The sequence below is a fragment of the Leopardus geoffroyi genome, chromosome D1, assembly GCF_018350155.1.
Source record: "Leopardus geoffroyi isolate Oge1 chromosome D1, O.geoffroyi_Oge1_pat1.0, whole genome shotgun sequence".
Taxonomy (NCBI): Eukaryota; Metazoa; Chordata; class Mammalia; order Carnivora; family Felidae; genus Leopardus; species Leopardus geoffroyi.
The window spans coordinates 39,514,179-39,528,314 of record NC_059329.1 but is presented as its reverse complement, the minus strand read 5'-3'; the positions used below and the strand labels follow the sequence as shown (position 1 = coordinate 39,528,314).

Here is a 14,136-nt window from a genome sequence, read left to right as displayed (position 1 = left end):
AAACCTCCTACCTCCCAGGGACGTTGTGCAACTTAATTAATACTTCTGAAATACTTCATCAGCTTTAGATGAAGCAACACAAAATATGAACCAGCAAAGACTGCAGTACTTTATAAATGTAGAAAATGACTGGCAAAATGCCCTCCCTTGGGTTCGTAATAACATCATTGAGGCTCATAATCCAAGTGATAATTGGAGATAATCATTAAACAACAAAGTGTCTCTTATCAAGTTGCATGAAGAACTGTCTAAACTGATAATGTGTAAAATACTAGCGAATTCCCATCCCAGATCTTATTTAAAAGGAATTACTTAATTCTCCTTCTCTTTCTTATATCAGTTGTAACAGTGGCAAACCACCTCATAATTGGCGTGACTAACACAGGAGTCTGGTTAGTTTTAGGCACACTACCCTAGATGGCCGAATAGTGAGCGAGAGCCCAATCCCAAATAACTATGAGAGCGTGCAGTCAAAAAGGAGCTGAAAGCAAGCATTGTAAGATAACACGTGCTAAATTGCTTGTTTTAGGACCAAGGACAACATCTATTTATTGTTTTCAAAACGTTATAGGAGAATAACAAAATAGACCCTAATCTCCTTTCCCCACAAGGAGGTTCAAGAAAGTCCAAGGTTCCAAGTGACCCACAGCAACCAGCTCACAGACTGCTATGGTCCTGGATACTCCATGCCAATAGTCTCCTCTTGGACCAATGGAAAGCATAGAGTAACGCATTTTCAATACCATTTTCTACAAAATGTTTGTTATAACTGAATCATGAAATTTGTTTCCCACCCTCCTAGTAGCCAAAAAAATAAAAATAAAAAAGAAGAAGAAGAAAGTAGAATGAGGAAACATAGCAATTCCTTAGTGGGGAAGCTAAGTCGCAAAAGAAACTTATCCTAAGAGAGGCCTGTAGGATAAAGGATAAAGAGAAAAGATAAAACAACCCAACAGACCACATCACATCCAGCTGCATCCTGATTTGGCAATGTAATATACACTTTCATATTTTCGACATGGAGAGTACGTCATCTTTAAAACAAAATGCAAGGAAAACAATGTATTTTAATTTAAATTTTACATTAATTATGAATTAAATTCTATCTCCAGTCTTGCTTGCATGGAGTATGAGAGAAAATGACGGCAACAATACCAAAGAAAAAGTGCCTCTCGTGTTACCCAGTGCCTTGCATTACACCTATTATGTGGTCTATATGAAAAGATGTGGACCTCTTTTCCTAGAGGGCATCCTCAACAGCTTGTGAGCTATCGTTGGGGGTCTTTTCTGATGAAAAAGAGGCATACCTACAGTAGTTCTTGGGTTAGTCAACAAATATCATCTGGGTTAGGGGACAAGTCTACACGAGAAGGCAGAACAGTATAACTTCTTTACTAGACCTTGTCAGGGGCTTTGACTACCTTTATCTGACACTATAACCAGCAATGACATCATTCTTTCAATAAATTTTTAGAGTACTGTTAAACAAGCAAACAAACAAAGGTGTTTGTTGAATGCAGGAATGAATGTTCCAGAAAGAGAGAATTTAAACTAGAGTTCCAAGGCAAGAGAAGATTCTCTACGGGCCAGTCAAGGACTAAATCATTAGTACCCCAATTTACAATATCACTTTAACATTCAATGGGCAGGATTTACATAATTTATTTGCAAAGGTATTATCAAAGATTTTTTTTCAGAAAATGCAATGTTCTCAAAGCATCCTTCTTAGATTTTCTGCTAATAATCTCAGATATTTGAGTAAAATTACCAAGCACCATTGGTTCTGCAGACACAGAAATAAAAAGCAATTTTATCTGGTAATGGGATTATAACAGAAGGTCACTTATGTGTGTGATAGTTGTTCTTTCCTACTATGGGCATTAGTAAGAAGTGGGAGAGGATAGACTTTATCTCTCTACGGGGCATCACGCATAAGACATGTGTAGTCACCCCTCAAACAGTGCTATTCAGTTAATGCATTCATCCCACACAGAGTGGTGTTCATCCCACACAGATGTGGTTTCTAAATTCTTTTCAAGACACTGCTCCAGGGAGCCACTATCAATGGATCGAGGTTGATATAAAAGAGAAAAACACTTTTCATTTCTGGAGATTCAGAAGGTCTTCATATCTAAGTAACCATTATTCAAAGTTCCTTCAGTTATTTTACTGAGGCAGGGAAATAAAACTTACCAAAAGGCAAAACTATTTAATCCAAGGCTAGCCTCTTATAGACTTAGCGTCCTTCTCCCTCCCCGCCTCAAAACAATCCCTCTTCACTGACCAGACGTGCAAATACAATGTCAATCAATTGCAAATCTTTCAAATGACGCCAGTTCCATGAAATCAGTAATGAGATGTCTGATAACTTCTGGAATCAAATGTAAATCCATTGGTAAATGAAAATCTGATGAAATTAAGTGAATTAATGACCGAAGAAGAGACACTTAAGGGAGATAACAGAATAAGAACCTCAAAAGAAAGTGATTTTCAAATCACGAGCTTTGGGGAAAATGGCGAAGTCCATAAATATTTTCACAAGGACGATGCTGTTTATAATCTGCAAAACTAAAATGTGAAATGCAGGATATTGTATTACACTGTCAAACAATTTTGTCAGAAAAACTTATGCCAGAAAACAACCTGATTTGTTCCTTACTGATTCTTAGGGTTTGTGCCCTTGTGTGTACATTGTTATACATAATATTTTCACAATTTTAGTATATTTTCATTATTCATTGTTCCTCTTAGTCTCTATTTTGGATTGAGTCACTGTGTGACTTTTCTCTAGTGTGTTTACTCTCTGGTAGTAAGGATCTTCTGTAAATAGTTTGGACTTGAGCAATTGAACAGACTGCCCCCACACACTGATAATCTTGTACTAAAATGGTGTGTTTTCTGTATCTATAAAATCGTACTGGGCTCTGACTATCTTTTTCCTTTCATTTAGCTATTAATGGCTATATGTATGGCAACCAGCCAGGCCTAAGCATGTGCAAAAAGGATAGAGTTTCCTGGCATATGATTGGAATGGGCACTGACACTGATATGCACGGAGTTTATTTTCAAGGGAACACCATCCACCTACGAGGAACTCATCGTGACACCCTGGCCCTGTTTCCCCATACCTCCACAACGGTGTTCATGCAGCCAGACCATGCAGGTAAACTCGGCAGGGCCACCGCAGGTGACCAAATTACTGCCTTCAGGCATATACCCTTAGCGTCCTCCCCTGGAATAAACTGGTTGAATTTGGGCACTTCAGAGGATGTAGCAAGACATACAGTCTTGGTTACAATCAGATAATCCTAACTATTTTATTCCAAACGCACAGTACAAAGGACAGAGGAGAAGCATCTAAAACGACATAAAGCATCTAAAATGACACAAAGAAGAAGTCCCCTAAATGACCTTGCCACACAAACCTTAGGAGAATGCTCTTGATTCATTCCTAGGAATGATTCAGCCCCAAGAAAGAGGATATTTCTTGTTCTCCTGAAGCACAGACATTTTAGTTGCTGCTCTGAAGCATCTACCAGGTATAGACAGCCCAGTGGATGCTTCCAGGTGATAGACATGACCTTCTTTAGAGACTGATAAGTTACTTGGAGACTTCTCCATTTTCATTCTGTTGGGCACCATTAGTTTCCCTGGAGGGTAAGCTGCACTGGGTCAGAAGTCCACCGAGGGCCCATTGAAGGGCCAGTACTCATCCCTTCTCTTAGACACTTCCAAGCTAATTGGATAATTGGGGCATTTTTATAAAAGATTCAGAGCAACACATGGCTCGTTTGAAAAATAAGATAGCCAGTGCCATGGGCATTCAAAATGTTTCTCCAACCCACCTTTTTCATTAGTCTTAAAACGAAACAAATATACTACCCAAGATGAGTACTTGTTGGCTCTGTCTTCTTTATGAATTAGTGTCTACTTTGCTTCGCACCAGAAGTACAGTTTAGATGCCTCTCAGTGTCATTGGTTAAACACTTAGGGCTTGTGCTTCAAAACTTTTGCCCAAGTACTGCCTGAAATTAGGAGTTCCATAACCCGTGCATTATAGACTTTGAGTATTCTACCTTTCCACATTAGTATAATTGATCAGTTATGAATCACCCAAACCAAGGAATGCCTTGAGCACAATGATTTTTGTTTTTGTTTTTTAAATATGCTCTTCGACACTGAAGATGGGAGAGGAGGGAAACAGCCATATTTAATCCACAGAAATAGAAACTGGCATTCAAAGCTGCAGTTGGCTGCAATAATTTTAGAGACTTGGTTAATTATTCTAATGCTTTGGGCATTACACATGTGCCCTACGAGCTTCCAAATTGCTTATGACAATGTTTTCCAGTTTATGTTTTGTGGTGAGTATAAATCTGTGCCTGCTTAACAGCTTGGTCATTTGGCCAAAATAGGAGTAGACCCTAGGCTTCGACTCACATTTTTTTGTCTTTGTTCTTTTTTCTAAAAACCACATTATTGAGATATGACTGATAGATAAAAAGTTGTTGATATTTAATATATACAAATCAATGAGTTCGTTAGGCATCTTGTCATGTGTCTGTTGGCCATCTATATGTCTTCTTTGGAGAAATGTCTATTCATGGACATTTTTTAATTGGATCATTTGTTTTTTGAGTATTGAGTTGTATCAGTTCGTTATATTTTCTGGATACTAACCCTTTATTGGATATGTCATTTGCAAATACTTCTCTCATTCAATAGGTTGCCTTTTAGTTTTGTTGATTGCGTCTTGCACTGTGCAGAAACTTTTTATTGTAATGTAGTCCCAATAGTTTATTTTTGCTTTTATTTCCCTTCCCTCAGGAGACATATCTAGAAAAATGTTGCTATGGCTGATGTCAGAAAGATTACTGCCTGTGCTCTCTCTCCAAGAATTTTAATGGGTTCAGGTCTCACATTTAAGCCTTTAATCCATTTTGAATTTATTTTTGTGTAGGGTGGAAGACAGTGGCCCAGTTTCATTCTTTTGCATGTAGCTGTACCAGTTTTCCCAACACCATTTGTTGAAGAGACTTTTTCCCATTGTATATTAATTCCTCCTTTGTTGAGGATTAATTGACATGATTAATTGTTGAGGATAATTGATATAATTGATACAATTAATATAATTGTGGGTTCATTTCTGGGGTTTTCATTCAATTCCATGGTCTATGTGTCTATTTTTATGCCAGTACCATACTGTTGTAATTACTACTGGTTTGTAATACAACTTGAAATCTGGAATTGAGATCCCTCCAGTTTTTTCTTTTCCATGATTGCTTTGGCTTTTTGAGGTCTTTTGCGGTTTCATACAAATTTTAGGATCGTTTGTTCTTGTTTTGTGAAAAATGCTATTGGTATTTTGATGGAGATTACATTAAATGTGTAGATTGCTTTGGGTAGTATAGACATTTTAACAATATTTGTTCTTCCAACCCATGAGCATGGAATGTCTTTTCATCTCTTTGCGTCATCTTGAATTGCTTTCATCACTGTTTTATAGTTTTCAAGTACACGTCTTTCACCTTGTTAGTTAAGTTTAGTTCTAGATAGTTATTGTTTTGGGTGCAATCGTAAATGGGATTGTTTTCTTAATTTCCCTTTCTGCTGCTTCAATATCAGTGTATAGAAATGCAACAGATTTCTTCACATTGATTTTGTGTCCTGCGACTTTACTGAATTCATTTATCAGTTCTAGTAGTTTTTGGGGGGGGGGAGTCTTTACAGTTTGCAAATTAAAACCACCATGAGATGTCACTTCACACCTGTCAGAATGGCTAAAATCAAAAACATAACAAACAATAAGTGTTGGTGAATGTATGGAGAAAAAGGAAGTCTTGTGCACTGATGGTGGGATGCAAACTGGTGTAGACACTGTGGAAGACAGTCTGGAGGTTCCTCAAAGAATTAAAGCTAGAACTACTCTATGATCCAGGAATTGCACTACTGGGTGTTTACCACCCCCCACCCCCCCACCCCAAAACACACAATTCAACGGGATACATGCACCCTGATGTTTATTGCAGCATTATTTACAACAGCCAAACTATGGAAGCAGCCCAGGTGTTTATGAAAAGATGAATATATAAAGAAGATGTGGTATATATGTACAATGGAATATTATTCAGTCGTAAAAAGAATGAAATCTTATCATCTGCAACAACAAGGATGGAACTAGACAGTATAAGGCTAAGAGAGATAAGTCAGTCAGAGAAAGACAAATACCATCTGATTTCACTCATATGTGGAACTTAAAAAACAGAACAAATAAAGGGGTTCTGGGTGGCTCGGTTAAACGTCTGACTTCGGCTCAGGTCATGATCTCACGGATTGTGAGTTCGAGCCCCGTGTCAGGCTCTGTGCTGACAGCTCAGAGCCTGGAACCTGCTTTGGATTCTGTGTCTCCCTCTGTCTCTGCCCCTCCCCCGCTTGTGCTCTGTCTCTCGCTATCTCTCAAAAATGAGTAAATGTAAAAAATAATAATAATAATAATAATAAAAGAAAACAAATGAGCAAAGGAAATAAAGAAAAGGAAGAGAGAGAGAGAGAGGGACAAACCAAGAAACAGATTCTTTTTTTTTTTTTTTTAAAGTTTATTTATTTTTTGGGACAGAGAGAGACAGAGCATGAACGGGGGAGGGGCAGAGAGAGAGGGAGACACAGAATCGGAAACAGGCTCCAGGCTCTGAGCCATCAGCCCAGAGCCTGACGCGGGGCTCGAACTCACAGACCGCGAGATCGTGACCTGGCTGAAGTCGGACGCTTAACCGACTGCGCCACCCAGGCGCCCCCCAAGAAACAGATTCTTAACTACAGAGAGCAAACTGATGGTTACGAGAGGGGATGAAAAATAAGTAAAGTGATAAAAAAATAAAAGAAACATATATTTATGCATAAAAAAACATTAATGGGGCAGGAGGTAAGTATATATACATCTGTGAAACCATCGCCACAACCAAGGCCTTCAATTCCTCTTTGTTCTTAGAGAAGATAATTCCTCGGCTAGTGAAGAACATAATGAACACATGAATAGCAGGCTGCCTGCCAAGCAACACGCGCAGAGGGAGCTCTTCCCATGTCTACCTTCAGAGCGTCTTCTGTGTGGTTTCCCAAAGACCCTTCCTCATGAGGTCCTCGTCAGTGCTGGGGGGCTTGAGTACCCACTGAACCAATGGGTTTTGCTCATCCTCAAGGGGTAATTAATGAAACGAATCCCTGATCACTCGCCTCTAAGAACAGTGTCTACCAAAGGAAGGGAAGGTTTATTGATGCAGCAATTCCACTGACAGTTAATATCTTCCAATATTTTTGTTTCATATGATTTTATGGTGAATTCGATTAAGATGTATCTACCTGATGCCAATCTAGAAAATTCAGTTTGTAAAGTTACATAATTCTCCGACATGCTTGTTGGCATCATGTAGGGCAATCTGGCTGATTTTTTTTTCTTTTCGTCTGGCATAATGTAGACCTGCCATTGGTAATGAGAACCTCCTTTGCTCAAAGGCCTAACGAAGTAATAATACACCTGGCTTTAATAATAGTACCTTACCTGTATATTGCACTGTATATAGTTTATGAAATATTTTAGGGCATAATACATGATTTCAGAAATGTGCCCCTATTTGAACTTTGTTTAGAATATTAATGATCCAGGTTATTAGTTCATTTTAAACTGGACCAGGCTAAGATAATCGTACCCATCAGTGATTTTCCAGGGGCAACTATCTTCTAACAGGTGTATACAATAGGGAAGACCCAGAGAAATCATTTCTCGGTAGCAACTTTGCAAGTTTTAATTTTCCATTACCAATGAATTTCAGATGGTATCTTTCCCCTGGTAAGTAAATATATTCAACGTACTTTATTCCCCCTTGGAGTCTGGCTTTAAAATACCATGTAAAATTGATAATTGAAGAATTCACCTTACCATTTATTTATTTGGGAATAAAATGCTGTAGCTTGTGAGCGAACCGAAATCGAAAGCATGGAGCGCCGCACACAACGCCAAGCGATTTCTGTTTCAGGTATTTTCAGGGTGTTTTGCTCCACCTTGCACCACTTCGTGAGAGGCATGAATCAGATATATGAGGTCAACAGCTGTGGCAACAAGGACCCTTCTGAGCAGCCGTACGGGATGATAAGAACCTTTTACATCGCCGCTGAAGAGGTAGAATGGGATTATGCCCCTAACAAAAACTGGGAGTTCGAAAAGCAGCACGTGGACGCAGGAGGGGAAAGGTACCACGGGCGAAGCCGTCAAGTCTCTTGGGTGGGATTGCACACACTCTGTAGACGTTTAGCAAATGTGAAAACCTGAACACGCCCTGCTTCTGTCTGCACTATTTTGACAGACAGCGGCTTTTACTAGGGGCACAAAAGAGGAGGGAAGCTGCCAGGGCCTCATCCCGGGAGGGGAGTCTGAAGGAAGTCATTTGCACCCCCATCCCCATCCCCGCAGTCTCCGCGCATCCCCACCCACGGGGGCGGTGCCGGTTGCAAGCGTGGCTGTCCCAAGAATGCATGTGCCTTTGAGAGAGCGCCTAGCGTGAAAGAAGGCCTTAGGGAAAGAGGCAGATCCCAGTGACGTGGGACTGTGAAGACGAAATGGTAGGGAGGGAGGGAGGGAGGCAGAGGCGGGTGCGCAGTGGGGTGAGCAGATGGGCTGCTCTAGATTGAGGAGTGTGGGGAAAGAGCGTCCATCTGGATGGGGAGTGGGTCGGAGGCATTGCCTTGGCAGAGATCCTGGAACTGGGGGAGGGAGGAGCTGGTCTCTCTACTAGGCCCTGTACCCAGAAGGTCCCCAAGACTGACCCTCCCGTGAGAGCACTGTCTGCCCAAGCTGAACACCAAAGAGTTGGTAAGGCTGTGAGCCCTGGCCCCCCACCCACCCTAAGTATCCTTCACTTCCCACTGGGATGTACTGGGGTAGAGTCATGCAAGGTATAGAGTCATCTGCTGGGCACTGACCTGCAGACTCCACCCCAAAGTTCATACCCTCCACTAAACAACTTGCTGCTTAGGTTATTTATTCCCTGTCCCCATATACAGACCAGGAGACTCAGGGCACAGAGGTAAGACTCACCCCTAGTCATTGACACTGGAATTGAACAAAGACCAATCTGTGCTCTCACCACCAAGCATGTTAATTTCCATGTCTTTGTTCCTCTTTGTTGTTTATTATCAGACCCCCTCCCCCATACTAATTCTCTTCAGTGGTGTCACACACGGACTCCTCTATGCCCAAATGTTCCTAATCTTAACATGTCTTTTTTCTCGTCTTACTTGTTGGCCTGTTTTGAGGGTTTAGACACCCGGAAAAGAGAGTGTAACAGCATCACCTCATGGATAAATGAAGAAACAAAATACCTCTTCCACTTAAAAAAGATTTGCCTCAGGGACAGGGCGGTTTAAAATGTATTCCACGACTCACCAACCCACTTATTAAACCAGACACTCCTCTCCTGCAAAGCCAGTGCCGCCAATACAAGCTAAAGACTAATACTGGTGCATTGGAAAATGAAATGAATCGTAATTCAGCCTTTTCTAAAGTGATTATTTTTACTAAAAGGCTGCTATAACTGAAGAAATAGTTGTATGATAACTCTGTTGTATGTATATTGCGTGTATATTCTTAGCCCTTATACTCTTCGTCTTCCATGACTTTCTTGAGACTCCGTGTAATTTGTGTCTTCAGACCCCATCTCTCCGGGCTGGCAGGAAGCTCTAGTCTCAGTCTTCCAGGATTGTCTCCAGGTGACGTAGAGAGATAAAGCGTGTCGGGTGTGTCTGTACCCTGCCCTGCCACTCTGGATATTGCCCATAAATCACTAAAAACAAAGCCGATTGAGAGCATGTTCACATATTCAAAGTACAACAGATCTGTAGATAACAATTCAGTAGACATTGAAATGACCGCTTCCTGTCATGGCACGTCTGTGGCACCCCTGCGGATCGAAGCCCAGGGACAAATGTCCTTTCTGCCCCCCAGTTGTTATGCCTCTGCTCGTTGAGCCAAAGCCATGGCATGGAGACACCCAGCTTTCAAACCACCTCTCAGTATGGGTTATCCCCGAGACATTTATTGTCCGGGTTAGCCCAGACCCTCTGCCCCAGATACCTTTCCCAGAGCTTCCTAAGAACGCACTGAGAAGCCCTCGGGATCCCAGAAAAGCAACCAATGGGACCATCAGCACAATGCCAGGGTTTGTGCAGTGGGAGAGAATTTGAAAACAGAGATTAAGTTGTTATAGAGAAAAAACCTTGTATTCCCAGTACTCGTGAGCTTGTGGACTGATACGCATTTAATTTAACCACCCTGGGACTTGAGATAGTGACTGCCATTTCTTGAGCACCCGCCATGTGCCAGGCATTTGCTAGGGTTTTTACAAACCCTATCTGATAAAGACCCTTAGGGTATACTTGACCCATTTGCTCAGCTTTGGCCCAGCATGTCACATGACTTCCCAGCAAGATGGTGATAGAGCATGCGCTTCCCCGGTGCTCAGTATGTGTCTGGCATAGCACTTTACAGATCCTAACCCATATAATCCTCACAGCAATCTGGGAGACGGATGCCTTATTATCATCCCACTCCGCAGAAGAGGAAAGCCGAGAAACAGTAAAGCTATGGCTCCAGAGGCATTTCTGTCACTACCACGTGTGTTATTAGGACTTCTGGAAAATAAAAGTAGGAGAAAAATTCTCTTGCCTCGGAAAGCATATGGTCTAGGTCAAAGATAAAGGTGCCTTTGTTAAGTACCTGCTGTCTGCTAGGCATTGTACAAAGTACGAGTGCAACAGTGCTGATAAGGGCAGGCCAGGTCCTTCCCCATACAGACTTCATGGTTCGTGGGGCAGACATTAGAACAAGCATCCTGAGTGAGGCAATCACTGTGAGAGGAGAGGTGCAGGGCACAGGGAGAGCTCACGGCAGGTGCACATGGCCCCACCTAGGGGAGAGAGGGAGAGAGGTGGTCAAGGAGGGAGCAGTCTTTGTCCTGGGACTTGAGGAATAAGCCGAAGAGGTGGCAAGAGTGTTCTTGGCACAGGGAATAACACATGGAAGGCCCGGAGGTGGGGAGGGCATGTGGAGCTCAAGAGAGAATGTTTAGGATGACCAGAGCGTAGAGTGCGTGGGTGCCAGTGACGAGAAACGAGGCCTGAGAGGTTGGCAGAGGCAGACAGCAAAGGGGTGTGAGAGCTAATTTGAGGAATTTGGCAGTGGGAAGCCATCATCAGGTTTTCCACAAGGACTCACTTGGTGGAATTTATAGGTTAGGGTCACTCTGCGTGTAGCGTAGAGGATGGAGGAAAGGGGGAAGCGTGGGTGGCAGGGAGAGTGATTAAGAACAAGTCCAGTTAATACGGGTAAGTGACCTAGTGGGCTTAGGTTGGAGTGCAGGTAGTTTAATAGAGGGAAATGGAAGGATGGGAGACATACTCTATTTTGTAGATAAAACTGATAGATTTTTTTTCTGTCTTTTTGTGATGATGTATCTTGGTGATGGATTAAATATATGGTTGATCCTCATTGTTTGCAGATTCCATATTTGTAAATTTGCCTAGTCACTGAAATTTATTTGTAACACCCAAACCAATTCTTGTGGTGCTGTTGTGGTCCTTCATAGGTATGCATAAAGCAGCAGAGTTTGTGTCTCCCAATGTGCACATTTCCAGCTGCGGTCAAACGAACAAAACATCCCTCTGTCTTCACTGTCTTGTTTCAGCTTTCACACTGTAAACGAGCATCCTCTTTGTGGTCTATTTAGTGCCTGTGTGTGTGTGTGTGTGTGTGTGCTTTTCGTTGGTGACTTAGCTGTTTAAAATGGCCCCCAGGGTAAGTGCAAGAAGGCCGCGATGTGTCTTACAGAGGAAATACATGTGTTAGATAAGCTGCCTTCAGGTGTGACTTATGGTGCTAGTGGCCATGAGTTCAAAGTTAATGAATCAGCAGTATATATTAAATAAGATGTCTTAAAACAGAAGCACACATAGAACAAGGGTATTTATCAATCTGTTGATGAAAGTATTGGGACCAGAGGTCTGAAGAAACTTTTTTGCCGGGGAGGTGGATTTTCCTCTACCGTTCAAATTCTTCTGGCTGGCCTAAAAATTAAATTGACATGAGACAGATGAACAGGAGAAAATCAAATTTACTTGCATAGGGAGAATCCACATAGACATGAGAGATTCCAAAGACAGTGAGGCCAAAGGAGATAGATATGTCATTCTGAAGGAAGGAGAAGGAAGTAGGGGTCTGGGACTTCAAAGAGAAGGAAAGCAATTCATAGGAAGATGAAAAAGAGTACATGTTAGGTAAACAAATGTTGACTGGGCCACTCAGAAACAATGGGACAGAGAGAAGAATTTTAACAGACTTTGCTAAATTCCTCTCTGTCTCCCACCCCTAGGTCATATTATGAGATAGTTACCTTCTGTAATAGCCCCTTCCTGGAGTGGGTCCTCTACCTAAATTCTTCTGGGCAGTTAGAGGGAAAGTCAGAGCTTTTTCCTGCATCTTTTGGGTCTTGATTGCTTTCAACCCAACATAATCCACATGCCAAAGTGGCACGTCTTGTGGCAATTCATTCTGAACACCTGCCAAACGTAACCTTATGTTTCCCCTAGGGACAATGGTTTAGCGTTCATTATTTCGGTATTCAAGGTGGCTTTCTAGAACATGACTCCTGTGAACACCAAGAATCAACTATGCCTATATTTGTATACGAGTATGTGCACAATATACAACCCAGAGTCTTTCTTGAGATCTTTAAGGTGGAAAAGTAGAACAAGGTATGGAATGATATAAATGGAATCTGAAGGAATTCAGGGTAGTAGAGTGTGAGCATGTGCACGTGTGCATGCACATGCATGTGCGTGAGCTTAGTTAGTCCCAGGAAGAGGAGTACCACGTCAAGGGGCCCTTAGGAGTCTCCAACTAAGGCTGGCCGCATTCAGCACCCAGCAAAGCTTTGGAACAATGGTTCCCAAGAAGTAAGACCTGGGCCAGTCAGAACCCCCTGCGGTGCTTTCAAATGCAGATTCCTGGCTCCACTCCCAGAGAGCCTGGTGCAAAAGTTGAGCTCCACTGGGAGATTCCGATGGCAGCCAGGTATGGGAAACTGTGCTCCCGAGTATCCCTGAATCACTCAGGAGCACCAAAGGTTTTTACCTTCTGACAACTTTAATTTCTGCTGCTTCTGATTTATAGACATGGAGATATATTTATGAACCACACTGAAAACTGGATTGGCTCTCAGTACAAGAAAGTGGTTTACAGAGAATACACCGATGGGGAATTTGTGGAGATCAAGGCCCGGCCGCCACGAGAGAAGCATTTGGAACTGCTGGGTATGACACAGATCGCAGCCATGCGCTGCCAGCCCCAAGGCACGTGAACACGTACACATACACTGTCACACTTAGACCTGAGAAGGGACAGCAGGGACAGAGTGGCCTGAGTGCATTCACCCAAGTGTGACATCTTCCTGCCCTCCCATTGTCAGGGAGCATGCTCTGTACTCAGCTCATTCAAAGGAGAGTCAACCAGATAACACGCAAACACGAGTCCATATCGTCAACAGTCTAACCAGCATCTGTTGCCCTGAAATTCCTTTCCCTTCCCTCTGCTGAGCCAGGACATTTTAATTGGAATAATGTGATGCCTCAGATGAGCAAGCAGAGTATTTGCATAGCTTCTTCAAGGGCCTGGATCATCTATGCACAGGGCCATACGAACACACCATAAAAACAACTCCAGCAAAGGGCGCCTGGGTGGCTCAGTCATTTGAATGTCTGACTCTTGATCTCAGCTCAGGTCATGATCTCATGGTTTGTGGGATCAAACCCTGCGTCAGGCTCTGTGCTGACAGCACGGAGCCTACTTGGGATTCTCTCTCTCCCTCTCTTTTTCTCAAAATAAATAAATAAACATTAATAATTCAAGCCAATGAGAAACTCCTTGCATAAGAGGAGTGCTAAGGGTAGAAAGCCTGGTTTGAGCTCAGGAGGCCCTGTATGTGGCCATCTCAGAACCTACTGTGCCTGTCTGATACCCTGGGCTGCCTGACCTGGGGATCAGATAAGCTCTTCCTTCCTGCTTTCCTACCCCACTTTCACCTGGGAGTCACC

The 14,136-nt window shown here is 42.4% G+C and overlaps 1 protein-coding gene across 2 annotated transcripts in view; it reads left to right on the top strand.

Moving 5' to 3' along the window:
- The window catches only part of HEPHL1 (hephaestin like 1), an 82,779-nt gene that overhangs the window by 41,533 nt on the left and 27,110 nt on the right, over window positions 1-14,136 (top strand). For both annotated transcript variants that reach the window (XM_045483616.1, XM_045483615.1), the window contains exons 11-13: window positions 2,951-3,163; window positions 8,031-8,244; window positions 13,217-13,356. In XM_045483616.1, coding sequence (XP_045339572.1) covers window positions 2,951-3,163; window positions 8,031-8,244; window positions 13,217-13,356 — 567 coding nt within the window. The remainder of the gene's footprint in view (window positions 1-2,950; window positions 3,164-8,030; window positions 8,245-13,216; window positions 13,357-14,136) is intronic.